Source organism: Schistocerca nitens, chromosome 1 (genome assembly GCF_023898315.1).
Source record: "Schistocerca nitens isolate TAMUIC-IGC-003100 chromosome 1, iqSchNite1.1, whole genome shotgun sequence".
NCBI classification, from domain to species: Eukaryota; Metazoa; Arthropoda; class Insecta; order Orthoptera; family Acrididae; genus Schistocerca; species Schistocerca nitens.
This window is the reverse complement of record NC_064614.1, coordinates 585715871-585743360: the sequence shown is the minus strand read 5'-3', so window position 1 is coordinate 585743360 and position 27490 is coordinate 585715871. Positions and strand designations below refer to the sequence as shown.

At 42.1% G+C, this 27490-nt stretch overlaps 1 protein-coding gene and 1 non-coding gene across 2 annotated transcripts in view; both read right to left on the bottom strand.

The window, feature by feature from the left end:
- Window positions 1–25632, bottom strand: part of LOC126236467 (trypsin alpha-like) — a 45909-nt gene extending 20277 nt beyond the window's left edge. The window contains exons 1-3 of the mRNA XM_049945793.1: window positions 25575–25632; window positions 23453–23551; window positions 17638–17777 (exon numbers count right to left, since the gene is read on the bottom strand). Of these exons, the coding sequence (XP_049801750.1) occupies window positions 17638–17777; window positions 23453–23551; window positions 25575–25623 (288 nt within the window). The 5' untranslated portion in view covers window positions 25624–25632. The remainder of the gene's footprint in view (window positions 1–17637; window positions 17778–23452; window positions 23552–25574) is intronic.
- Window positions 18882–18954, bottom strand: Trnaa-cgc (transfer RNA alanine (anticodon CGC)). Its single transcript has one exon. It is a non-coding gene; the product is annotated as a tRNA-Ala (tRNA).
- Window positions 25633–27490: the final 1858 nt, after the last annotated feature.

The following is a 27490-nucleotide window of genomic DNA, read 5'->3' as shown; positions in this document are numbered from 1 at the left end:
TTATTTCATTTCCTGTACCATTCGTAAGTGTTATGAAAATGGGGCTTTTCATAGATAAAATTATGTATTCACAACAACAACAAAATGTCGGCAGAAAACAAAAGTGGCATTATGAATCTGGCAGTACCGTAAGGTTTTCACTCTGACACTAAGAGTTACTGAAAGTAGCAAGAAGAATTTTGCTCGAGCGTTGTCTTACGATTCCCTTATTAAGTTTTTATCTGCCTGCTTGTAGCTGTGCTACAAAAGAATTAAAAATCTGGCTTTCAGCAAGTCTCGAAAGGCGAACAAAAGCAGCTTGCACCTGGTTACTAAGCATGTTACCTGGGGACTGGTTTTTTCTTAAAGCGGGAAGACATCCTTTTGTGGTTCAATTGGCAAATGTCAGTCAGACGTGTGACGTTAGTCTAAGCGTTTCGGTGTGTTGAATTTGTACCAATGATTTTTCTACACGTTTTTTCTGTCCCAAATAGAGTTGAAGTCTCCCATTAGTATTTTCACGTCATCTTGGTGAATTTTGCTCATGGTATTTTCGAGTGTGTTCCAGAATTTTTCAACATTGTGGGTGTTTTTCTTATTTTCGATGTTGGTGGGTTCAAATGGTTCAAATGGCTCTGAGCACTATGGGACTTAACTGCTGTGGTCATCAGTCCCCTAGAACTTAGAACTAGTTAAACCTAACTAACCTAAGGACATCGCACACATCCATGCCCGAGGCAGGATGCGAACCTGCGACCGTAGCGGTCGCGCGGTTCCAGACTGTAGCGCCTAGAACCTCTCGAACACTCCGGCCGTCGATGTTGGTGGGGACACGTGCATTGATGAGTGTATATGTTTTACTGGGGCTCTGAATGACCATAGTCATAAGTCGCTTGTTGACGGGCCAGCCGCGGTGGCCGAGCGGTTCTTGGCTCTTCAGTCCGGAACCGCGCGACTGCTACGGTCGCAGGTTCGAATCCAGCCTTGGGCATGAATTTGTGTGATGTCCTTAGATTAGCTAGGTATAAGTAGTTCTAAGTTCTAGGAGACTGATGACCTCCACTGTTAAGTTCCATAGTGCTCAGAGCCATTGGAACCTTTTGATTGTCGATCGGTGTGAATTCTTTGGCAGAGTTGATAGATCGGTGTTCGAGAAATGCAATGCCGAAGATTGGTACGCCTTTCGTTACCTTTTGTTGTATTCTGCTCTTGAAGATGCAATGGTTTCCCTAATGCACGGTTTCATTGTCAGTTAGTCGTGGTTCTTGAAGTGCAAGGATAAGAATTTTTTGTCGGTCCATTTCTTTTGTGAAATTATTTAGTTTTCGTGTTTGGATCAAGGTATCGATGTTTACTTTTAAATGCATGTTTTTTGCTTGTAGGGAAATTTACCAGAGATCTTCGATATTCTCTGTCGTGCTAACCTGGACTCCCCAGAATCCGAAAATCCAACTGCCGCCTGTCGACAGCCGGGTTGTGTACCACCTGGGATAAAGTTGACTTTGCTTGCATAGTTTACGTTTGCTTGTGTTTCATTGGTTGTGCTTGGGTGATACCAGGACCGGACAGGACCAGAGGGTGTTGAAGCCTTTGAAAGCAAATATTTTCAGCCAAGCTCATTGAGCTAACACGGTGACCAGAGTAACGGTGATTTTCACTCAGACGTGTCTGGATTTTGCGTTCAACGGATTGAGTAGCCGTTCAGGATTGTGTTAGTATTTGGTTCACCCCTAGTATTTGATTTCCTCGGTACCACCCATATGGGGGAGGGTTTCCACTATCCGCCACACGCGATTATTATTATTTCTTTACTTTCTCAGACGTTAAGTCTGGTTGAGAATGGAAAGTGACGCGGACCTTGATCAAGCGTCACTTCCTATTAACTGTACGGTATGTGTTATATTGCATTTAGGAACTTTCGGGTAATTGAACATGTATCAATAATTACGGATTTCTGTAGTTGTATATATGTGTTTGGATGTAGCTGTATTGCATTGATGTACTGGTGGATATTGTGTGGTATGACTCCTGTAGTTGATACTATAATTGGTATGATGTCAACTTTATCCTGATGCCACATGTCTTTGACTTCCTCAGCCAGTTGGATGTATTTTTCAATTTTTTCTCCTGTTTTCTTTTGTATATTTGTTGTATTGGGTATGGATATTTCGATTAGTTGTGTTAATTTCTTCTTTTTATTGGTGAGTATGATGTCAGGTTTGTTATGTGGCGTTGTTTTATCTGTTATAATGGTTCTGTTCCAGTATAATTTGTATTCATCATTCTCCAGTACATTTTGTGGTGCATACTTGTATGTAGGAACTTGTTGTTTTAAAAGTTTATGTTGTAAGGCAAGCTGTTGATGTATAATTATTATTATTATTATTATTATTATTATTATTATTATTATTGTCATTATGTCTCAGCAAATCCCATATGGTGTATCTTCCCACCACTGAAATAGATGTGTATTGTTCGATTCAGTATTTCCATCACATAAATGTGGTTTATAATTACGTTACATTGCTACTAGTAGACATATTTCTCACTTTTTCTTAGACAGTTGCTACCTGTTACTCCATCATAGGAATTTATGTGCGAAGCATTGTTGAAATACAGACGTTCAAATTATCCGATTTCTGTAATTTCATTTCGATACCAGATCGTTCTAATCGGATTCAGCCAGGTAGTCTTAATGTGGATATCCGACCACGACTGTCATCATATGATAGACTGTGTAAACCACATTCTTTATCGGACTGTTGAATATAGATCACTTATCTATGACAGGACCTGAATTCTTAAACACTGTGGAAAATAATAATCCGATGTGCTTATTACAAATACGTTATTCCAATATAAATATGTGAACTAACGAGATAACAGTTTATTTACAGGAGCAGAACTAATGTTCAAATGTTCAAATGTGTGTGAAATCGTATGGGACTTAACTGCTAAGGTCATCAGTACCTAAGCTTACACACTACTTAACCTAAATCATCCTAAGGACAAACACACACACCCATGCCCCAGGGAGGACTCGAACCTCCGCCGGGATCAGCCACGCAGCTCATGACTGCAGCGCCCCTGACCGCTCGGCTAATCCCGCGCGGCTACTAAAAGTATACTCGTCCACAAAACCCATGTGGACAATTATCTGATAATCGGTCAAGCTTTGCTTTGTCGCAGCTCTTTAGGACAAAAGAATGGACAGCTCCCTGCTTTTTGCGTTTCCGATAGCGCCTACGATAAGAATCTGGTGTCATATTATGTTTCAGAGCCGTAAACTGTTTATTTTTTCACCTCATACTAAAACAAAAGCTATGATATGAGACGAGGAAATGACTTATATGCTTCTCAGGAACTTAAGTTTTTCGCGTTAATTTTCTCACTTCATTCTAAAACAAGGACGTTAATATGAGAAGAGGAAATGAAATATACGCTTCCAAGACATATTATTTCCTTGTGTGCTACTACTGCATACATGAAAGCCCTGCAGTTAATTTTTGTATGTTGGATAAATTTTGATATCACCTCACATTCCTTTGTGAGAAGGTTCCTATTTTCTTAGGATTCAAATAGAGTGGACATTTCATCACTGGTTAATATTCTCATGACTAATGACATGATACCCGTTGCAATTGCTCCATGGCACCTGTGAGTAGAGTCTCACGTTGGTTACTATAAGAACACGCAGGCAGTGATATCCGCTCACTGCAGTCAGAGCCAAGGTGATTTCTTTCTGTTTATGGCGAAGCGTCTGCTGCAGTGTCCACGCTCAGCCAACATAAACAAATCGCGGCGGCATTGGGCAGTGCTGATCGCTGCGCTTGTCGCAGGCCTCGACAACAAGAGCGCACTCTCTGCTAACGATACTATGGAGTTAATACATCTTACTTAACGTAATATGCAGGACGTGGGTTAGGTGAAAATTCAGTTTGTAACTTCCCATCGCATTAACATACTTTACAGTCATATTTGATGCCCGGTTGTCTGTCTGATGTTAATAGTATTGATTCAGATTGTGCATTAACACGAAAACTCACACACACACACACACACACACACACACACACACACACACACACACTCACACACGCACACACTCATTGATTCCAGTGAGGGTGACAACTACTGTGTGTTGAACAACACATGCACCAGTCAGTTCCTCAGTTGGCGTCGAGTGGATGAGTTTTTTCAATTACCTTGCATTGCAAGAATTGTATGTAAGAGCCTGAAAGTAAATGGACTTGTATCCTAAAGAGCTGCGACAAAGCAAAGCTTGACCGATTATCAGATAATTGTCCACATGGGTTTTGTGGACGAGTATACTTTTAGTAGCCGCGCGGGATTAGCCGAGCGGTCAGGGGCGCTGCAGTCATGAGCTGCGTGGCTGATCCCGGCGGAGGTTCGAGTCCTCCCTGGGGCATGGGTGTGTGTGTTTGTCCTTAGGATGATTTAGGTTAAGTAGTGTGTAAGCTTAGGTACTGATGACCTTAGCAGTTAAGTCCCATACGATTTCACACACATTTGAACATTTGAACATTAGTTCTGCTCCTGTAAATAAACTGTTATCTCGTTAGTTCACATATTTATATTGGAATAACGTATTTGTAATAAGCACATCGGATTATTATTTTCCACAGTGTTTAAGAATTCAGGTCCTGTCATAGATAAGTGATCTATATTCAACAGTCCGATAAAGAATGTGGTTTACACAGTCTATCATATGATGACAGTCGTGGTCGGATATCCACATTAAGACTACCTGGCTGAATCCGATTAGAACGATCTGGTATCGAAATGAAATTACAGAAATCGGATAATTTGAACGTCTGTATTTCAACAATGCTTCGCACATAAATTCCTATGATGGAGTAACAGGTAGCAACTGTCTAAGAAAAAGTGAGAAATATGTCTACTAGTAGCAATGTAACGTAATTATAAACCACATTTATGTGATGGAAATACTGAATCGAACAATACACATCTATTTCAGTGGTGGGAAGATACACCATATGGGATTTGCTGAGACATAATGACAATAATAATAATAATAATAATAATCGCGTGTGGCGAATAGTGGAAACCCTCCCCCATATGGGTGGTACCGAGGAAATCAAATACTAGGGGTGAACCAAATACTAACACAATCCTGAACGGCTACTCAATCCGTTGAACGCAAAATCCAGACACGTCTGAGTGAAAATCACCGTTACTCTGGTCACCGTGTTAGCTCAATGAGCTTGGCTGAAAATATTTGCTTTCAAAGGCTTCAACACCCTCTGGTCCTGTCCGGTCCTGGTATCACCCAAGCACAACCAATGAAACACAAGCAAACGTAAACTATGCAAGCAAAGTCAACTTTATCCCAGGTGGTACACAACCCGGCTGTCGACAGGCGGCAGTTGGATTTTCGGATTCTGGGGAGTCCAGGTTAGCACGACAGAGAATATCGAAGATCTCTGGTAAATTTCCCTACAAGCAAAAAACATGCATTTAAAAGTAAACATCGATACCTTGATCCAAACACGAAAACTAAATAATTTCACAAAAGAAATGGACCGACAAAAAATTCTTATCCTTGCACTTCAAGAACCACGACTAACTGACAATGAAACCGTGTATTAGGGAAACCATTGCATCTTCAAGAGCAGAATACAACAAAAGGTAACGAAAGGCGTACCAATCTTCGGCATTGCATTTCTCGAACACCGATCTATCAACTCTGCCAAAGAATTCACACCGATCGACAATCAAAAGGTTCCAATGGCTCTGAGCACTATGGAACTTAACAGTGGAGGTCATCAGTCTCCTAGAACTTAGAACTACTTATACCTAGCTAATCTAAGGACATCACACAAATTCATGCCCAAGGCTGGATTCGAACCTGCGACCGTAGCAGTCGCGCGGTTCCGGACTGAAGAACCAAGAACCGCTCGGCCACCGCGGCTGGCCCGTCAACAAGCGACTTATGACTATGGTCATTCAGAGCCCCAGTAAAACATATACACTCATCAATGCACGTGTCCCCACCAACATCGACGGCCGGAGTGTTCGAGAGGTTCTAGGCGCTACAGTCTGGAACCGCGCGACCGCTACGGTCGCAGGTTCGCATCCTGCCTCGGGCATGGATGTGTGCGATGTCCTTAGGTTAGTTAGGTTTAAGTAGTTCTAAGTTCTAGGGGACTGATGACCATAGCTGTTAAGTCCCATAGTGCTCAGAGCCATTTGAACCATTTTGAACCACCAACATCGAAAATAAGAAAAACACCCACAATGTTGAAAAATTCTGGAACACACTCGAAAATACCATGAGCAAAATTCACCAAGATGACGTGAAAATACTAATGGGAGACTTCAACTCTATTTGGGACAGAAAAAACGTGTAGAAAAATCATTGGTACAAATTCAACACACCGAAACGCTTAGACTAACGTCACACGTCTGACTGACATTTGCCAATTGAACCACAAAAGGATGTCTTCCCGCTTTAAGAAAAAACCAGTCCCCAGGTAACATGCTTAGTAACCAGGTGCAAGCTGCTTTTGTTCGCCTTTCGAGACTTGCTGAAAGCCAGATTTTTAATTCTTTTGTAGCACAGCTACAAGCAGGCAGATAAAAACTTAATAAGGGAATCGTAAGAAAACGCTCGAGCAAAATTCTTCTTGCTACTTTCAGTAACTCTTAGTGTCAGAGTGAAAACCTTACGGTACTGCCAGATTCATAATGCCACTTTTGTTTTCTGCCGACATTTTGTTGTTGTTGTGAATACATAATTTTATCTATGAAAAGCCCCATTTTCATAACACTTACGAATGGTACAGGAAATGAAATAAATACAGATCTTTTCTAAGTGTAAAGTCTGTAATATCCTACTAATTCGTGTTAAAATAAGCCCAATTGTCTCACAGAAACTTAATGCTTTATTAAGATAGACTGCCGTCGTGATGTTTCTGTATTAAGCTGACTTTAGTTTGTATTAGTACAGTGAATATTTTAATTGCATTTTCCATTAGTTTACTAAACGCAACAGTAATTATCAAAGAGAAATTAATTAGCAGCAGAATTTTCTTTCACGATATCTAAAACGATATGACAATGCTAAAGTTGTTTACAAATTCTACGCCTGTAGAAACCTACTTGTTCTAACGATGTCAATAAACCAGAGTAGTTTTAAAAGTATTTTCGTCTAGAAATGAATTGCCTTGACGGTTGATCGATCTAGAGTGGGAAAGGTAAAATTTTACAAATATATGACGAGAGGGACAAGTGCTTGAGAGAGGACTTCCCTATCAATACAAATGTGCCTGAGAGACGACTTTCCTATCAATCTCCTGGATAGTTTTGTTTCTCAAATCAACATAGTGCGTTATCATGCAGTAGCACAGGTGATGTAGTTTTGTTGCTCGATTTTCTTACACTGTGACCGAAAGGTGTCTCAGTTGTTGGCAACAAATTCCAGCTGTGTTGCACACACCCTGGGGGCAGAATTCGTAGCCCAAAACACACTTTTGGATTTATCAGATGTAAAATAATATGTTCACGCAACTCTTTCCTCGAGTTTACGTCTTTTGGTGGGGCTCAGCCTTTCATTTCTTCTTAGGAAGTTAACGATAAAGGCATCATAACACGTCACCAGTAACAGTACTGCATAGGAATGCTCGATGAGTGACCTGATGACGTTCAATAATAGTTACTCTGTTGATTTTTGTTGTTTCGAATTAGAGCATGCAGTACTCCTACACCAGACTTCTGAACATTGCCTGTTGAATGCAAATTCAAGTGGTTCATAATTATTTTAGTAAATTCACTCGATATTTTTATGTCCTTTAAATTACATTTGCTACATGATTCGCATTGAAGACGTAGGAAATGTATGTTATTTGGTCCGGGAAGCACGTTCCAACAGAAACTGATGCTTACATTGACATTTATGTTGCGAATTAGTCGTCTTATCCATCACATGGATAACGAGGATGCTCCGTTTTGCTACAGTTGTTTCATAGCTAACAAGGGAACCTTCCCATCGCACCCTCCTCAGATTTAGTTATAAGTTGACACAGTGGATAGGCCTTGAAAACTGAACACAGATCATTCGAAAAACAGGAAGAAGTTGTGTGGACCTATGAAAAAAATATTCAAACCAAACAAACTGAGTAGTCCGTGTGCATGATAAGCAACATCAAGGATAGCTTGAGCACGGGAGCGCAGTGGTCGCGTGGTTAGCGTGAGGAGCTGCAGAACGAGAGGTCGTTGGTTTAAGTCTTCCCTCGGGTTAGTTGTTTGATTTTTTTTTATTTTCAGACAATCATCACCACACGTACTGTTATTCAACAAATGTAGGAAATAATCATACAAATGTTCGACAATCGTTCGATCCCTTAAGGAACTTTCCGATGCCTTACAGTTCGGAAAATATTCATTGACATTGTTATTGGAGTCACGAGCTATATTTGCTGGATTCATATTGCCCACGCAATGCATCGCACGTATTTAATGCACTCTCGTCCAAAGTAGCGAACAGTTAACTGCCAGCCAGGGAGCCTCATTAGCAGGAATACTCTCTCTTCCGTGCGCTATAGTCGACTGACGTCATGTCTTTCGATGTTTTTTAGGTGTAGCGTCATCATACTACGGCGCGGTTACCTCGCATCGGACGGACGGACGGACAGATAATAATTGTCTGAAAATAAAAATTAAACTTTTCACTCCTGGGAAAATTTGACGGAAGGACCTCTCGTTCCGCAGCTGCGTGCGCTAACCACGGGATCACGGCGCTCCTGAGCTCACCCTATCCTTGATGTTGCCTATCTTGCGCATGGACTACTCAGTTTGTATATTTTGCTTATTTTTTTCATACTTCCACACAACTTCTTCCTGTTTTCTCGATTGATCTGTGTTCAGTTTTTCAAGGCCTATCCCCTGTATCAACTTATAACTAAATCTGAGGGCGGTGCGATGGGGATGTTCCCTTGTTAGTGGTATTGTGTGTTGGTGGCGTTGCCAGTTTACATACTGTGCATGTAACTCACAATAAATGCGTTGGATTCCTCCTGTGATCAGTTTACTTGAAAAACGTTTGTTGTCATCGTAATTTGTGTAACTGTCTCTCCGACTTCCAATTTGACAATTTGTGGAAAAATTGTTTACCTTCTTAGTCCTAGTTTCAAACATTGTCTGATAGAAAATGTAGGCATGAAGGAGTCTGTAAAAGCAATTAATCGCTATTATAGCAAACTTTTGAATCCACTGGACACTTGAATTCTATATATTGATTCTGAGAGTTTTGTTATTTCTCTTGTTATTTACTGTCCCAAAGTCATCCGTGAGAATAAAATTAAAGGCAGTTGGATTAGGTTCCTGATCTATAAACTGTGATTTAATATTCTGCGCTGCTAAATAAATTTTGAAGGTTGTATTCTTTACGTAAAACAGAGTATCGATGTCAGTCCTAGGATTGACGATAAACTTCAGAAATACAATTACGGAAAAGTGACATATCGATTACGGCTACTCACCATCAACAATAGTTGTTACCCATTGTTTAGTATTTGCTATTTTACCGTCGTTACCCTTTAGAGGCCAACCTGATCTTTCCACAGTGCCATTTTTACTTGCTTCTTAATATGTCCTATAACTACAGATTTGTTGAAAATATGAACTGTTAAATACGCTATTCCACAAATTAAAAACTTCCAGTTATTCTTCATATCTTGAAACTTACTACCGTTGACTTTCACTGAAGGAAAGATACGTAATAATAAAATGAAATCAAAGATTAGAATGTCGAAGTATAGTGTGAATGGTTAAAATGAAATGAACTAAAAATCATCTTCTTGTCTAAAACACTTTACTCTTCCAGAGAACTTCGGTACCTCTCAAAATTTTTTCAGCTCTGATGTTTAGCCACATGTGGAAAAATAGCGGGTCTCATGATGCAGCACTGTTTAGCCGTCACAAAATAAAGCCTCAAAAATCAGTAAATATAACTATTCTTGTACAGTTGCTCCGAATCGCATATACCAACCGCCCTTTGCTGCGACAACTACTCAAAGTCTATTGGGTATTTGATTTTGTTCTGCTTTTTCGGGCCTCCTTACCTCTCCTTCTAGCCCAACCTTTGTTCTGCAATTACGTCTTCATCGGGGAGCTTCTCCTCAACATTTTTATTTTGTGCTGAACTGTTTTGTACCCTTCTTGCATACACACGTGTGTCACGTATTTTATAGAGACTGAATGAATATATAAGGTGAGTATTTCTTCTCTTATCAAATTAAATATTACATATCTTGCTGTGAATTAATTTGTTTGTCCCCATTCCACTTATTGCGTTTCCTTGAAATTATATAAAACATAAGTCTGTAAAAAAAATCGCGTATAGCCTCCTTTGGCTTCCACAACAGCTGGAAGTCTGTTGGGCATTGAGCCCACAACTCGAGCCACAGAACTAGGAGATTCAAGTAACTCATTCCAAGCTTCATGAATTTGCTGATTTGTCGTGCGTTGACAAATGGGTGGTTCTCACTGAAACGGCGTATCTGCTGATCCTGAGCTTGCGTTGTTTTGCGGCGACGGCCATGAGGCCTCCCATTCAAGTTACCACTCTCTTCCTTTCGTCTGATCCACCTGGCTACCGTCGACTTGTGAAGACCCATAGTTCTCGCTATGTCGGCATTTGAAGATCCCTCTGCATGGAGTATTATAGCGCCCTTGTCTGCCTCAGCCAGATGGGCCATTTAGCGTTGACTGAATGATTCGTCGCGGTTAATATTGGCTGCGGAAACAGCGCTGGCAGGAAACAGACTGCCTCCTCCAAGATGGCAGCCGCAACGCAGTGGCCAAGTATGTGTAACACGGAAATCGATGGCATAAAAGACAGATCGCAAGCCCGTGCCCGTGTCATTACATAGTGGAGCAACTTAGAATCTCTAATTTTTCTCAGAAGTGACTGGTCCACTCTTGTCATGTCTTATCCTGATAAATATTACATGAAATGAAATGTTTACGTTTTGCATATGCGGCAGGCCTGAGGCAAGAAACATTTCTGAAATATCTGAGGCAACCTGAAGAACACTTCGTGAATATTATCTGTAGAAGGTTGCCTTATAAGAAGGAAAACGTGTTTATCCCCGCTCGCCGTGTTTCCAGGTGGCGCAGTTTACTCGGAGGCATACATAATTCTCGCCGGGCGTAAGAAGCGACTCGACGAGCGAGGGGAACTCGCCAAATGTCATAGGCTGATTGTCCCGAAACTTTGCTCAGTGAAGGAGAGGACAAAATAAGCGAACATGTGTTTCGGCTTATCTGCAGACACTCGACCGTTTCCGAGAAAACGACGGTCAAAGTTATCAACGCGCTGTTGCTCTAGTGTAGATACCATCTGCAGCCGAGAACGCAATTGAAGCGGTGGCTACCGTCGTTCCTTCTTAACACTGATTCCCGTGTTCGATACCATATTGGGTTTTTTAATTATTTTATTTTCCTGCCTCTCTATCAGAATTATCTACGAATGTTTTTTTCTAAGTTATGTTGAAATAATGTTGTCATTATTCGCCAATTAACTTTATGTGTAATTAATGAATTAAAAAGTAATAAACGAATGAGACAAGCTGATCTAACATCATCTGGGCTGCCTCATGTATCGTTATAACCAAATATTTTATAAATGTTAATCTACATTCAGATCCGATGATGGCACCTTTAGTGTGTTGAAACCGGTTATCCAGTAAACAATATTTAAGCGATCTTGGCTTCTGAATTATTTCTACAACAGAGTGATCGCCCCACTACGCACTGTGTGTTCCCTTTTTAACTTATTTCTTTACACAGTAAATTAACTGACGAATAACGACAACAGTGTTTCAACATAAATTGGAATAAACATTCGTAGATAATTCAGAGAGTGAGGGGAAAAAAAAGGAAAAACCGGGTTTCGAACTCGCAGCGCAAAGTTCAGAAATCGCTATGGTAGCCGCAGAGCCACCGCTCCAGTTGAATGCTTACCCGCTAAGAGGTGTCTACACTATAGTAACAGCGCATTGAAAACTTTGACCGTCGTTTTCTCAGAAGCGGTAGAGTGTAAGCAGATAAGCCGAGACACGTGTTCGCTTATTTTGTCCCCGCTTTCACTGAGCGAAGTTTCAGCAAGATCGGGGTATTTCCTCGGGAACACAGGAAGAAACCATAGTAATAATGTAATTCAAGGCTCGCAAGAAAAGATTTAAGTGGTCCTTTTTCCCGCACACTGTTAATGAGTGGGACGGTAGAGAAATAACCCTAACCTTCTGCCAGGCACGTAAGTCCGGATTGCCAAGAAATCCTGTTGATGTAGTCATGTAGATGTAACGACGAAATTATGTTTTAATTACGACATGTGACTTTCATTTGATTTAAACATCGAAGTTGTTTGCTGTTTCAAAATGGTTCAAATGCCTCTGAGCACTATGGGACTCAACTGCTGTGGTCATAAGTCCCCTAGAACTTAGAACTACTTAAACCTAACTAACCTAAGGACATCACACACTTCCATGCCCCAGGCAGGATTCGAACCAGCGACCGTAGCAGTCGCACGGTTCCGGACTGCGCGCCTAGAACCGCGAGACCACCGCGGCCGGCTCGTTTGTTGTTTATTTACTTTTTGTTCAATAGTTTCAGGCATATACAAACACCTAGGCGCCTTAAATTGATATTGAAATAAAGTGTCATGCGTGGACCAATAACAATAAATTCCCACCTACTTGTTATAGTACTGCAGTATCTGCCAGCGTCTTCAGAAGTGGATATCGCATACGAAGTTCCTAGGGTGTTTGTAATGGATATTGCAGACGACTTCGACAAAGTTTGAATGTAGCTTCGTAAAAGTTCCGTGAGCAAACGATCTGAGTTGCTGGCGAATACAGTTTATCCTCACTAGACAGTATATATTATCATTATACATGAGGTGAGTAGGGTTTCGCCGCGTTGCGGTGGCCGAGCGGTTCCAGGCGCTTCAGTGACGAACCGCACGGCTGCTTCAGTCGCAGGTTGGAATTCTACCTCGGGCATAGATGTCTGTGATGCCCTTAGGCTAGCTAGGTTTAAGTAGTTCTAGGTCTAGGGGCTGATGACCTAAGCAGTTAGGTCGCATAGTTCTTGAAGCCATTTTTTGACCTTTCGCGTAAATTTTCTTTACATAAACCGTCGTATCTTTTGATTGCGTTGACATAGAAGCTCACTTTTTTACACCAGCATGGGACCGGTTACAGCAAGAAGTGCGATACATTTCCGCTTATTATGTCCACCCGTTCTGGAGGTAAACGGGTTTTAAGGGTTGGGTAGACCGATAGACGGTCAAGAAAGTGAGACTAGTAGGGTTCCGTTTTTACCGGTTTAGGTGACGAAATCCTAACAACGAAAACACTGAAGATGAGGGCCGCATAAATAACACCCGCTACTCTTTATTCGAAATGTTCTAGTTGCTGTCGATACATAAGCATATTAGTCGTAGCTACGTTTTCGATCCAAATCACGTTTACAGGAATGCAAATAGAATGTATTTGCCTATACACGTGGTAATTCACATCCCAGTATTAATGCCACCGCGTTTTAGAAGTACGAACATTCTCATTGCTAGCTAGCTTAAGAAACACTTCTGCTAATGAACGTTTTCTGGCTGTGGCGAGTCTAGTGGAGAATTCGAAACAATGCAGAATACGTTTGGCAGCTATGTAGCCGTTTATTTCCTGGGGTGGTGCAGAATTATCCTACAAAATTTACTCTCTAATAACAGTAATTTGTTATTTCGATAAACATCCCGAATGATTGTCACATAAGCGGTGACATAAAGGAAGAAAATTCATGTTTTTGAGTCCAGAAAGCTCTATGCAACAGAAACTGCAGATTTTCATTTCGAAATTGCCTGCTTGTTCATGTCTGGGGTAATAATAGAGGGCTGTTTGCCTAGGTTGTCTGCTAGCATAGTGAAAGGAAGGTCTGGTTTGTTTTCGGTTCTAATCTCTATGGAGGCAGGTAGAATATCAGTAAAGCAATTTTAAGAAATTCTCGCGCACCCAATACGTTTTATCGCTACCTTTATTCTGTACTGGCGCCCTGTGCATGTCAATATGACACTCTTGTAGAATTTCATACATGTTACTGCCTACTTTTTCCGCTTCTGTCAATATGGAATTGACTTAAGCGTGGCACTGAATGATTTTTAACTGAATTTCGTTATGAATCTTCAAACATTGCTAAATTTGCACACTTTCACGGTAGGTCAGCAACGGTAATCCAGTATGACTGGTCTGAACGTTGACACAGACCGTTTCGCGGCCGAATGCGGATAATATTTTGCTACTTCGTAACGATCTGGGGTTCTTTGTCTTACTGAAACAGTTAAGTCATCTCGATAAGTTGAAATTCATTTTTATTTGTCCAGTTCATACCAATTAGCGTTTGTTCTTTCAGTTCTGTCTTATATTTACGTGTTGTATTTAACACACTAATCAGCATTAATATAGTCTTACAAATTATGGAATACAGTCTAAAAAAAGTTCAGATAGTTTGTCAATTTCACGCCTGCGCATAGTATGTTGGTAGCACTTCGTCGCCTTGCCTGTTATGCTGTGTAGCAGACTTTAAAGCCGTGCGGATCAGCATAACGAAAAGGCGAGGGGTCTCGCTCGTTTTGTCCACGACTGTACATATGAAATTTTGAAGGTGGTGGAGGAAGGTTTGTTACACCACACAGCATAGCTCCCGCTGGTCTTCATTTACCGATAGCTCGCAGCCCATACATTAATCTAATGTTCACTTTATAAACTGAAGTGTCATTGATTTTCACTGAATCAGAATTGGAAAACTTGCAACTGGCATTACTTATACTGCAGATTAGTACAAACTTACAACACTTTTTGCAACACAGATTCTGTTCGAGAACTTCAGAAAATTTACTATGTCGACAATCTCAAAAACTTCCTTGCCCTTTTCAAGCACTTTATACATATTTTCAGCGTCTTTGAGCTTCCTACTGGACGCATTAATAATAGGGGAAAGTGCAAACATTAGCTGGGGTTCTGTGGATCAGCCGCGTTGGCACATCTTGGTCCTTCCACCGTTGAAGACATTAAAACAATGTTTCCTATTGAGTGTAATCTGTTCTTCATTTACATCTGCCAATTCACACGTTTTGTGAACATTTTTCCACTAGCCGTTGACATCTTCACAGAATGATACAAACAATGCGCGAGAATTTTCTTCGTGTATTCACCACACGTGAATAAATTCCAAAGTCAAAGATATAAGCAGAAAACTAGGGAGCATATTTCGAGGCTGGCGAACAGTGAAGCCATGAATTACACAATTAATCACTGGAAACTAGCAGTTTTAAAATCTCGATGAAAGACTGACAGATCTCCAGTCGGCCATGACAGGGAGAAAAACTGAGAGGCCGGCCGCTGTGGCCGAGCGGTTCTAGGCGCTTTAGTCTGAAACCGCGCTGCTGCTACGGTCGCAGGTTTGAATCCTGCCTCGGGTATGGATGTGTGTGATGTCCTTAGGTTAGTTAGGTTTAAGTAGTTGTAAGTCTAGGGGACTGATGAGCTCAGATGTTAAGTCCCATAGTGCTCAGAGCCATTTGAACCATTTGGAAAACTGAGAGGATCACTTCGGAAAACTGGTAAATTAATATGGTTCGGATTGGAGTACAAGAACGTGCAGTAGATCATTTTAAAGAGGTGGTGGACCGCTCTTCGCCTGACTCCTGCTCAAGAAACCTGTCTGGCTGGGGTGGTCCTGCCAGAAGCTTAAGGTCGCACCAGCACTGCTCTCTGGGTCGTAGCGGAGTGCAGGGTTGCCAGGAACCCAGATTTAGGAGGGACTGTCCCGAATATCCAGCTGAAAACCCGACTTCCGATAAAACTTGTCGGGATAGGAAAAAATTGCTATCGCATAAAAATGGGCAAAATTTCATTTAATATTGTGGACTCCGCTTTAAATTGCTTAGTATGGAGTTAAAACTGAGGCACAAGCTTGTAAAAGTTACTGAAATTTAAAATTCTGCTTTTGGTTTTAGTCAGACAGCTAAGTTCGCAAACCTGACTCAACAGCTGTTGTTTTCGAGTAGCTAGTCCGAAGTCGACCATAGCGGTGCTTAGTCATTCTCTGCAGGAACAACTAAGTTGTGTTGTGCAGTTTCGTTCGTGAGATATTTTCACAAATATGAATTCATCAGCAGACAGCTAAACTAGGGAAGTGTCTGTGTCGAAAAGGAAACAAAAGTTGAAAACTAAGTTCGCGAGTGAACAGTGTAAAGTTTACTCGTGGCTTCGAAAAAGTGAATATGATAATGATGCCCACTGGACTGTGTGTGGTGTCACCGCCAGACACCACACTTACTAGGTTGTAGCCTTTAAATCGGCCGCGGTCCGTTAGTATACGTCCGACCCGCGTGTCGCCACTATCAGTGATTGCAGACCGAACGTCACCACACGGCAGGTCTAGTCTAGAGAGACTCCCTAGCACTCGCCAGTTGTACAGCCGACTTTGCTAGCAATGGTTCACTGTCTACATACGCTCTCATTTGCAGAGACGACAGTTTAGCATAGCCTTCAGCTACGTCATTTGCAACGACCTAGCAAGGCGCCATATTCAGTTACTATAATTACTTCAAGAATGTCTTCTGAACAGATAATATTGTGACTCATGTACCGTCAAGAGCGACGTTCATCATTAATGGATTAAAGTTAAGTATCAAACTAATTATGACCGATTTCTGGATTATCATTCCTTGTCATGTTCCAGACCTCACGTCAGTATAGTTCTTCCCTCCTCACGCCAGCCTGCGTGAGCTAAAACGCGTGCATTTCGGCCTTCACTCATTGGCTCTTCTGCCAACACAAAACTGTGTACCTCTCGTATTTCCGTGTTTATCATGAAGATGAAAATGAAGTTAGAAAACACATAAACATTGCAAAACAGAGAACGTCTGTTCAACTGTGGGCCTCGACAACGCAGATGAAAGTAAATTCTATTCTAAGTCGTATGTGCATTTTGTCTAGGTTTCGTAAAAGTCCCGATTTCGATGAAAAAAGATTGGCAGCCCTGACGGAGTGCACAAACCTCCTCGCCACGGTAAAGCGGCTGACCTCGGGAGGCACTGCTGTATGGTTACGAAAGCTAGATCCTTACAAAAAGAGGTACAAGCGAGTGGAATGAACTTCGTTAGACACGTGAGTGGATGTACTTTAATGGATATCAAGAGTAATTATGACATTATAGCTGTACAAAATACGCACAACATAAGTGACACAGTATCAGATAAGGTGGAAAAAACGCATAAGCCGAATGCCAGACGCAAGTATCATTAAACCAATATAAACCAAGATGCGAAAGATCGTTAGGAACACTAATGAAGAGATGGCGTCACCAATTATGAAGCACATGGAACGGACCAAAAAGCGCATCCCATTATGTACATTACGATGGTGATAATGATGATGATGACCCTCTAGAGTAAGGTTTTGTGCTTCTTGCACCGAATGTTGCAGGAAAGTCTAGAACGTCCTACATGTGGGCAACGTTTAAATTTTCTGTTATCCCTTCTTGTTGGAGACAGACTTGGCAGACGTTTCTGTTGGCGCCTAGTTGTAACAGCTGAGCGCTGTGCGAGCCACTCACCTCGTAGTGGCCGACGGTTGCCGGGTCGAGGCAGTGTCCCGCCGTGACGACAGCACTGGCGGACACGATGGAACCACCGCACGTGTGGGAGGCGATGCCGAGCAGCACCCACTGCAGCGACACCTGGTACGGGAACTGGCCTGCACAGGCGGAGACAGCTGATGTAGTCGCCACACACTCCTTATAAAAGCACGGCATCTGACACCACCACAGAGAGACATTAAGGGGGGTAGGACGTCAAACGGGCCGACTTGGACCAGGAGAGGCACCACAGCACATTTTAATTTCCACTACCTATACTTTTACAAGTAAATTCATGAAACTTTGTCAGCATGACCAGGAAGGATTCAGGATTCACACTCGTAGCAGCGGAAGTTCAAAAACATAACAAAATAATTTTTTTTACAAGTGAAATTTCATCATTTTTTCACTTACTATTGGCTGCATTTGTTGCTATAGGTACACTTTTCTTCATAAATAAGAGAGACTGTTCGATGAATTTTGCACAGCATACAAACCATACTTACAGGTGTCTGAAACTCTAGAATCTATTTAATTTATGAAAAAATGAATGAGCTGTTACGTTTTAAACTTTATGTTTAGAAAATAATCAAATTTTGTAGTTAATTATCTCAATTTTTATCACAGTTTATAATAGATTTGGAAAATTCTAGAGTTTCATACACCTGTAAGTATGGTTTGTATGCTGTGAAAAATTCATCAAAGAATCTCTCTTACTTGTGAAGAAGAATGTAGCTATAACATCAAATGCAGCCAACAGTAAGTGAAAAAATGATGAAATTTCGTATCTAAAAAAAATTTATTTTGTTATGTTTTTGCACTTCCACTGCTATGAGTGTGAATCCTGAATCCTTCCTGGTCATGTTGACAAAGTTTTATGAATTTATTTGTAAGAGTATAGACAGCAGAAAATAAAATGTGCTGTGGTGCCTCTCCTGCTCCAAGTCGGTCCGTTTCACATCCTACCCCCCTTAACAGCCCTCAATACCACCGATACAGAGCGCCGTACCTTAGTAACAACACATACGACTCGTATTCGGGAGAGCGGCCATGGAGGAGGAGATTAGTGGTTAACGTCCCGTCGACAACAAGGTCATTAGAGGCGGAGCACAACCTCGGACTAAGGAAGGATTGGGAAGGAAATCGGCCGTCCCCTTTCAAAGGAACCATCCTGGCATCTACCTGAAACGATTTAGGGAAATCACGGGAAACCTAAATAAGGATGGCCGGAGACGGGTTTGAACCGTCGTCCTCCCGAATGCGAGTCCAGTACGTTAACCACTGCGCCACCCCGCTCGGTGAGAGCAGCCATACAAAGCCCCTTTCTGTGACCAGGACCTAAGTTTTTCGTGTCTTCCATAAATCGATTAAGACGAACACGAGACGTTTCCTTTGAAAGGGCACGCCTGATTTCCTTCTCCATTCCCCCCTAACATGATCTTGGTATCAGTTTGTAATGATTTCACCATCTACAGAGCGTTAAGCCCTAATCTTTATTTCTTCAAAATTGACAAGAAGAGAATTCAAGCCTTCTTCCGGTGCAATTCTGAAACCTTATGGATTTCGCCTTGTCGATGACATTTGTTTCTCTGCCAGTTCTAAGAATTACTGTTTTACAGAGCCTGATTGACTACAAGAACAAATGTTACGTACGTAACACTCCTGCGGACACCATTTATATGCATGTATTGGGTTGGTGAGTAATTTCGTACTGTTTTTCCATAAGTTTAATAAGCACAACAGAGACACATGGTTCAAATGGCTCTAAGCACTATGGGACATAACATCTGAGGTCATCAGTCCCCCAAGACTTAGAACTACTTAAACCTAACTAACTTAAGCACATCACACACAGTCATGTCCGAGGCAGGATTCGAACCTACGACCGTAGCAGCAGCGCAGTTCCAGACTGAAGCGCCTAGAACCGATCGGCCACAACGGCCGGCAGAGACGCATGACAGAGACTTTAGCCATCACTAATGTGTTCTGCTGCACTATTTACAACAGTATGGCTAACGCTAGAGTAACTTTTCGATTCCGCGATTATAGATATCACATGGTTTTGAGAGCCGAAGAACTCGTCGAGCATGTTCGGAGAACATTTCCATCCGGAAAAAGAAGTTCCTTGAAGATTGCCCGATAGACAGTGGGAAAGGAGGATCTGCAGCGAATTGACGCATGGTGCAGGGAATGGCAATTGAATCTCAATGTAGATAAGTGTAATGTGCTGCGAATACAGAGAAAGATAGTTCCCTTATCATTTAGCTAAAAAATAGCAGGTCAGCAACTGGAAGCAGTTAATTCCATAAATTATCTGGGAGTACGCAGTAGGAGTGATATAAAATGGAATGATCATATAAAGTTTATCGTTGGTAAAGCAGATACCAGACTGAGATTCATTGGAAGAATCCTAAGGAAATGCAATCCGAAAACAAAGGAAGTAGGTTACAGTACGCTTGTTCACCCACTGCTTGAATACTGCTCAGCAGTGTGGGATACGTACCAGATAGGGTTGATAGAAGAGATAGAGAAGATCCAACGGAGAGCAGCGCGCTTCGTTACAGGATCATTTAGTAATCGCGGAAACGTTACGGAGATGATAGATAAACTCCAGTGGAATACTCTGCAGGAGAGACGCTCAGTAGCTCGGTACGGGCTTTTGTTAAAGTTTCGAGAACATACCTTCACCGAAGAGTCAAGCAGTATATTGCTCCCTCCTACGTATATCTCGCGAAGAGACCATGAGGATAAAATCAGAGAGATTAGAGCCCACACAGAAGCATACCGACAATGCTTCTTTCCACGAACAATACGAGACTGGAATAGAAGGGAAAACCGATAGAGGTACTCAAGGTACCCTCCGCCACACACCGTCAGGTGGCTTGCGGAGTATGGATGTAGATGTAGACATAGAAGGTGAAAATCAGAGGGCTCAAGATCAGGTGAATAAGATGGGTGCCGAATTACTTCCCAATGCAGCTCCTGTACAGTGTTTTCTGTCATTGTAACAGAATGCTGCCGGACCTTACCCTGAAGTAGCATCGCGTCACGCAGTTCTTGGATTGCATCTGTAAGACGTCTCGGTTGTTGACAATAAATATTAGCAGTGTGGTTACAATCTGGGGAAGCAATTCGTAGTACGCCACACCAACGCTTTTCCACCAGATGTATAACGTTATCCTTTGTGGACGCGTGCTGGTCTTTGTACAGAGTGCATCTACTTTGTTTGGGCTCATGTAGCTGCTTCATTTGGGCTCACCCATTCTTTTCTTTTCATTGTGTTAGCAAAGAACTCTATTTCTCTTTACCAGTAACGAACCGAGCGAGGTGGCATAGTGGTTAGACACTGGACTCGCATTCGGGAGGACGACGGTTCAATCCCGCGTCCGGCCATCCTGATTTAGGTTTTCCGTGATTTCCCTAAATCGCTCCAGGCAAATGCCGGGATGGTTCCTTTCAAAGGACACGGCCGACTTCCTTCCCCGTCCTTCCCTAGTCCGATGAGACCGATGACCTCGCTGTCTGGTCTCCTTCCCCGAAACAACCAACCAACCAGTAACGACAATGCGGGACAGGAATGGTCGGTGTTGTTCACGAGTCAGTTGATGACGTGCAAACAGAGACGCACATTTGGCCACCCCCACCCCCCCCCCTCTGGTTTTTGTGATTTTGGATTAGAGTGTGCGGCATCTAAACCCCGATTTTTGAACCTTCCCCACTGCATGCAAAAGTCGCACGGTGGTGGAATGATCGCAGCTCATCACATCTGCCATCTCTCAAGGTCAGTGACGTGAATCATTGTGGATTAATGCGTCTAAACGATCTTCATCAAACTCTGAATGTCTTCATGAACGTGGACAGCAACCAATGCCGAAACGACCCTCCTTAAGACGAGAAAACCAGTTTCTTGCCCTGCTCTATCCGGTGACATTATCCTCATAAACGGTGCAAATGCTTCTGGCTCCCTACGCTGCTGTCACCCCTCCGCTGAGTTCAGACAGGAGAATATGTCGGAAATGTTCCGATTATTCCACTTGGCACTCCATTTTCTAGTGTCCGCAGCTCCACTCACTATCTCCAAATGACAATATGTTAGCTGAAATAGCAACAGTAAACTACAAATAAAACATGACAATCGATAAATAAATCGATAGCAACCGGACTATCAACATGCAAAACAAAAATGCTACAAACTTTTGCACCAACCGAATATAATAAATATGATATTATTTGGTAAACCTGAAATAGGAGATGGGACACCGTCGTACAGGACGAATGTAAGTGGCACAAGTAGAACGAATAGCCGAAAACGTATGCTGCAGAGAACTGTAGATTCATGTTTATACAATGGACGACAGTAACACTGATGTGCCACGAATGAAATGCATCATTGTTTTTTTTTTGTTTTTTTTTTTTCGTGTAACTCTTCATCTGTGTGATGTGACTCATGGCCCTCTTTCTGGCTGAAAATTATGAGTTGCATCCTCGATGGGAGCTTCTAGAATGGACGCCATATTGCCATCATAGCCTCACGGATTATCCCCCTCTCCGGCCGCTCACAACTTGGCGTTTTGTTTCTGATTATTCTGATGAGAAGGATGATTACACGCCGAAGGGGCTCCCTATACTATACCGGAAAGCAATGAGGACGCTTAACCCTCGCAATACCTAGGCGGGGCCGGCCGATGTGGCCGTGCGGTTCTAGGCGCTTCAGTCTGGAACCACGCGACCGCTACGGTCGTAGGTTCGAATCCTGCCTCGGGCATGGATGTGTGTGATGTCCTTAGGTTAGTTAGGTTTAAGTAGTTCTAGTTCTATGGGACTCATGACCCATAGCACTCAGGACCATTTTGAGCCACCAAGGCGGGTACTTTATGCCCACGTTATGAAAATATTGTAATCTAGTCAGTTACTTTGTACTTCAAAATTTTGAAAAAATTAATGTTTTGAATTGATTCTTCTACAAGCTTCCACATATATGTTTCACATATTTTAGTTAAATTTGGTCCAAAAATTTAAGTCTCAGCAGTAGATGTCCCTTTCCCTAATGAACGTCGTATTCAGTATTTCCAGGTGGAATACTTACCCACCAGTCTCTCTTTAAAAAGTGTGTTGAGAGTAAAAGTCAACGACAATGATCGAAATCTGCATTTGCATTTGAGATTGCTACGTGTGTGCTACAAGGCATTGTCAGGTTCTGAATCCTACTTACTCATCAGTACCAATTGAAAAAGTATGTTTTTTAGCATAGTTCAGCAGAAATTAACGAAATCTGCTTTTCGTATTCTTTTAAGAGAGGGCATTGTTTAGGCGCATTTTGGAAAAATGCCTTGGCACTGCAAAGGTTAATAAAGCCAGGAAGTGCAACATAAAGTACGCAGGGTGTTGATCTTGGTTCGAAATTCGGCAGTAACTACGTACAAGTGCTATAACATCTGCTGTGGGTACGCGAAATGGTTGTCACTTCAACAAGACTCCTTTGCACCATTCGTCGTAGACTCATACATTGAAGTAATGCAGAAGCCAGAAGCTAAAGCTGCTCTCGTTCTGTGAAACTTGTCTCTGTCTTTGTGAAAGAAATCCATAGCTGCTAAATTCAAGGATTGCCCTAAGGTCCAACAAAAGTAGCTGTGGAACCCTCGTACCGTCTTGAGCAACATTACCTTGCTAGTAATTTGGTCTGCAAGATTCTTCGTCTTCACAGGCCCGTTATCACACATGTTTTGCTACCAACCAAAAGCATAAAAGAGGATAAACAGGTGTCTTTGGGAGTATGTAGGATGCAGTAACTCACCTAAGGTGGCATCTGAGCCGCCGACGATGCGTCCGTGCACCCGGCCAAACCTCCTTTGCGGACCGCTGTGTGGGATGCGACGGACGGGCAGCTCAGCCGCTGGAACACAGCAAACACCACAATGAACACTGTGAAGTGAGGCGGGCCACCGCCCGCGTCTGATGTATGACAAACAAACTAACGAAACGTTAAGTGCTGCCAACGAAGGAGGTGTTCACAGAGACTATTCTGTGTTTTCTTAGGAGAAGAAAAACTTCGTAGCAAGGATCACAATTAAACAGTGTATTATGGATGACTGGTTTCGGTAAATTCATGTTACCATCTTCAGATCTGTGTAATCTGGCACAAGATAAACATCTTGTGCCAGGTTATACAGATCGCCCCTTCACACTCAGTATGAGTAAACTAATAATTATTCTCTGTTCTGTGTGTAATCTCAAACGAAGGGTATGTTGTATTTGGTTTGCGTCATAATACTATATCAAAAATAAATAAAAATAAAGAAATCGTCCTTTCTTTCTGGAATTTCGTCGCTTTAATTTCTGCAACAAACAAAATATTTCCCGCTTCCGATAAATATACTAGTGGTGTAAGACCCAACAGTGGTCGCATCGTATATGGTTCTCAGGAAACGACTGCGCTCTTGTTCACCTCAAATACACACTAAGATAAAGAAACGACGAACAACGGATTAGTTATGCAAATTCTACACAAACTGATACTCGTAAAAGTGTCGACGGAAAATGGTAAACTAGAACAATTTAACTTCACTGCTGGCAAGCATAGTAAACAGGGAACATGTCGATACCTGTGCATAAAGTCTTACCGAATTTCATTTCGTGTACTCAACTGAACAGTTACTGTGGCTCCCTGACAGGCGCATCAACATGATAGACAGATGTTCGCACTTGAGAAAGGACATGTAGCTGGGCTCAAGGAAGACGGCTGTAGTAATCGGCCAAGCGCTCCACATCTGAATACGAGCGATGCCACTATTCAACGATGTTGGCAGGAACAGGTGGACCATGGTCGAAAGCGTCAAGATGCAAGTGGTCGTCGTAGAGAGACGAGAGAACATGAGGACAGAGCGATCCTCAGAAAGCCGCACAGAGGCCCGGATTCATCATTATCATCGATCCGAGGGGCAACTGGTGCTTCAGTAACCTCTAATAGGCGGCCTACAGAAAGGAAGCTGAGCTCATGGCGTCCCTTTTGGCGACTACCATTAACCGTTCTACACCAGCAAGCCCATTTGCAGTGGTGTCGGGAATACTCGGCCTGGAACCTCATTGACTGGAGTAGAATTGTCTTCAGTGATGACTCCCGCTTCGAACTGATCACCGATAAGCAGTTTTTAAAACGTGTCTAGAAACGACTGGACAGCGGAGGGATACCAATCTGACGGTCGCCGACCATGCGACCCAACAATCAGGAGTGATGGTCTGGGCTGCCATTTCATTTCGTAGCAGAACCTCTTTGGCTGTCGTCAGAGACGTCCTCACAGCGCAGCTGTACGTCGACGATGATCTACTCCCCGTTTTGTTGCCCTTCATGGCAAGGCATCCCGGACTTAGATTTCAGCAAGAGAATGCCCATTCGCACGAGGTAACGGTTTCTACTTCTTGTCTTCGCGCTTGTCAATCCCTGCCCGGACCAGCAAGGTCGCCGGTCTCTCCCAAAGTAGAACATTAGCGGAGCCTTCCAACCAGCTCGGGATTTTCAGGATATGTAGCGCCATTCGAACACTATTGGCTCGACATCCATCAGGAGGACTTCCAACAACCCTATCAGTCAATACCAAGCCGAATAACTGCTTACATAAAGGCCAGAGGTGGACCAACGTGTTACGTATTTACTTGATCAATTTATGAACCTCTTTCTCGTGAAAAAATCTGCCATTTTTTCTGAAATTGTAATCATTTGTCTGTACATGTACGTCACATCTACCGATTCCCGTACCATTAGGTTAATTCCTTCGTGGTATGTCGTGCTTTCTTGTCTTATTGTTTTTGTGTAATTACATTAAAACAATATTTTCTTAACTAAATGCAAAGCTTTAAATTTTAAGTAAAATGTCTGCAGAAGCTGAGAGAGAGGGTCTTCATCCAGCAGGGATACTTACCGAGCACGCAGGCAGCAAGCGCCAGAACCAGGACAGTCTGTCTCATCATGTTGGACTTTTGTAGTCTGAAGGATGGATGCCGCGTAGTGCCGTTCCAGGGCCTTATATACTGGCCTGTTAAGTGACACTTCGCACTTTGAACCAGGGATGGCGAAATTAATGAACTGGAAGACCTTGATAACGAGACTCATATCTGTGATTAAAGTTGACTTTTCGCCGACCTCTGCTGTCCAGTCTTCTTTGATAGGTTTTTCTTCACTAGTTCATATCTTTCATCATCGAAATGCAGATCGAACGTGCTGTACCTGAAAACTATTAACGTGCAAGTTTCCGTCCAGTAACAGAGTAGCTTTGAAGATGTGCGATTGCTACTTGCGGTGAGGCGCACGTTCAAAGCTGTAATTAACAAAAGTGTTACAAAATTCTTAAATGTATTGAAGGAGTTATTGTTTGACATAGGTAGCAAGATGCAAAAAGAGATAATATGTACAAAACAAATACAAGCATCTAAGAGTTACTGATTGAGTAAGTAATTCCTACCCACAACTTTTTACACATTACAATTACGGAAATTCTTCTACGGAAGAGCAGTTGTGAAGGAGAAAGTTTTTCAGATTGTTTTCGAATTTTGCTTCGTTGTCTGTCAGACATATTATATGACTGGGTAAACGATTAAAAATTATGGTTGCAGTTTTGTGCACTCCTTTTTTTGTGCGAAAGACAATCTTATTGTGGTGTAATGAACTTCATTTTTTCTTCTAGCATTGTACATATGTACATCATTGTTCCTTTTGAACTGAAGGGCATTATTTACAACAAACTTCATGATGTTATAAATATACTATGAAGCCACAGCCGAAATACGTAACTCCTTAAACCCATGTCTGTAAGATGATTGTGGGTGAGCCACATGTATTATGCTTACAACACATTTTCGAGCAATGCAGACTTTGTCTTAAAGATGAGTTACCTCAGAACATTATTCCATATGACATTAATGAAAGAAAATAAGTCATCTTACTGAGCTGTCTCTCTCCAAGTTTTGCAATGATTCTGAGTGCAATTGTGGCTGAACTGAGTTGTTTTATGAGTTCCAAAATGTGCTTCTTCCAGTTTAAATTCTCATCAATATCGACACCTAAGACTTTCGAGGTTTCCACCCTATTTACTACCTTCTCTCCATTTATTGCACTTATCACCAATGTAGTAATGTAAGCAGCCTGTTTAGGTGTTTGCATGTTGTCAGCGGGATAGACTACATTAATAACTCTGACAGTGGTGTGCGCCTTCTGTAAGAGATTCTGTGCTGGTCGGACTCGCAGTTGGAGGTGAATAGCCAGCAGTGGTAGAGGTTGGATGTTAATAGTTAGCAGTGATGAAGGTTAGAGGTTTGAAGTGTTAGCGCGAGCGGACGGTCTGGACGTGTGTCCGTCATGGAAATGTAAGATTGTTGATGATAATATAATTTTTTTGGAACTAGATGTCACGGACGATTACATAATTTTTTGAACTGGATGTCACATTACTAAGGTAAAATTTTCTAAATACATTGTTTGCTCTGCAACAAAATCTTTCCTTTGGTAACCACACGCCTATTAGTAGCTAGAGCCTACACTAGTTAGAATCTTTTATTTAGCTGGTTGTATTGGTGCTTGCTGTATCGCTGTAGTTCGTATAACGAAGATTTTTTGTGAGGTAAGTGTCTTATGAAATGTATAGGTTGTTGTTATGATTTCTTCTAATTCAGGGCCATTCTTCTGTGTTAATTATTTGAGCAGTCAGATCGCGTAGCGTTGTATATTGAGGGTCATAAATGAATAGAATAACTTTGAGCTGTATTCGTCAGGGAAAATTCCGTAGGTCTGTGACAGTACGTTCAGTTTCACTCCGCAGTTTAAGCAGGTTCACTTGCATTC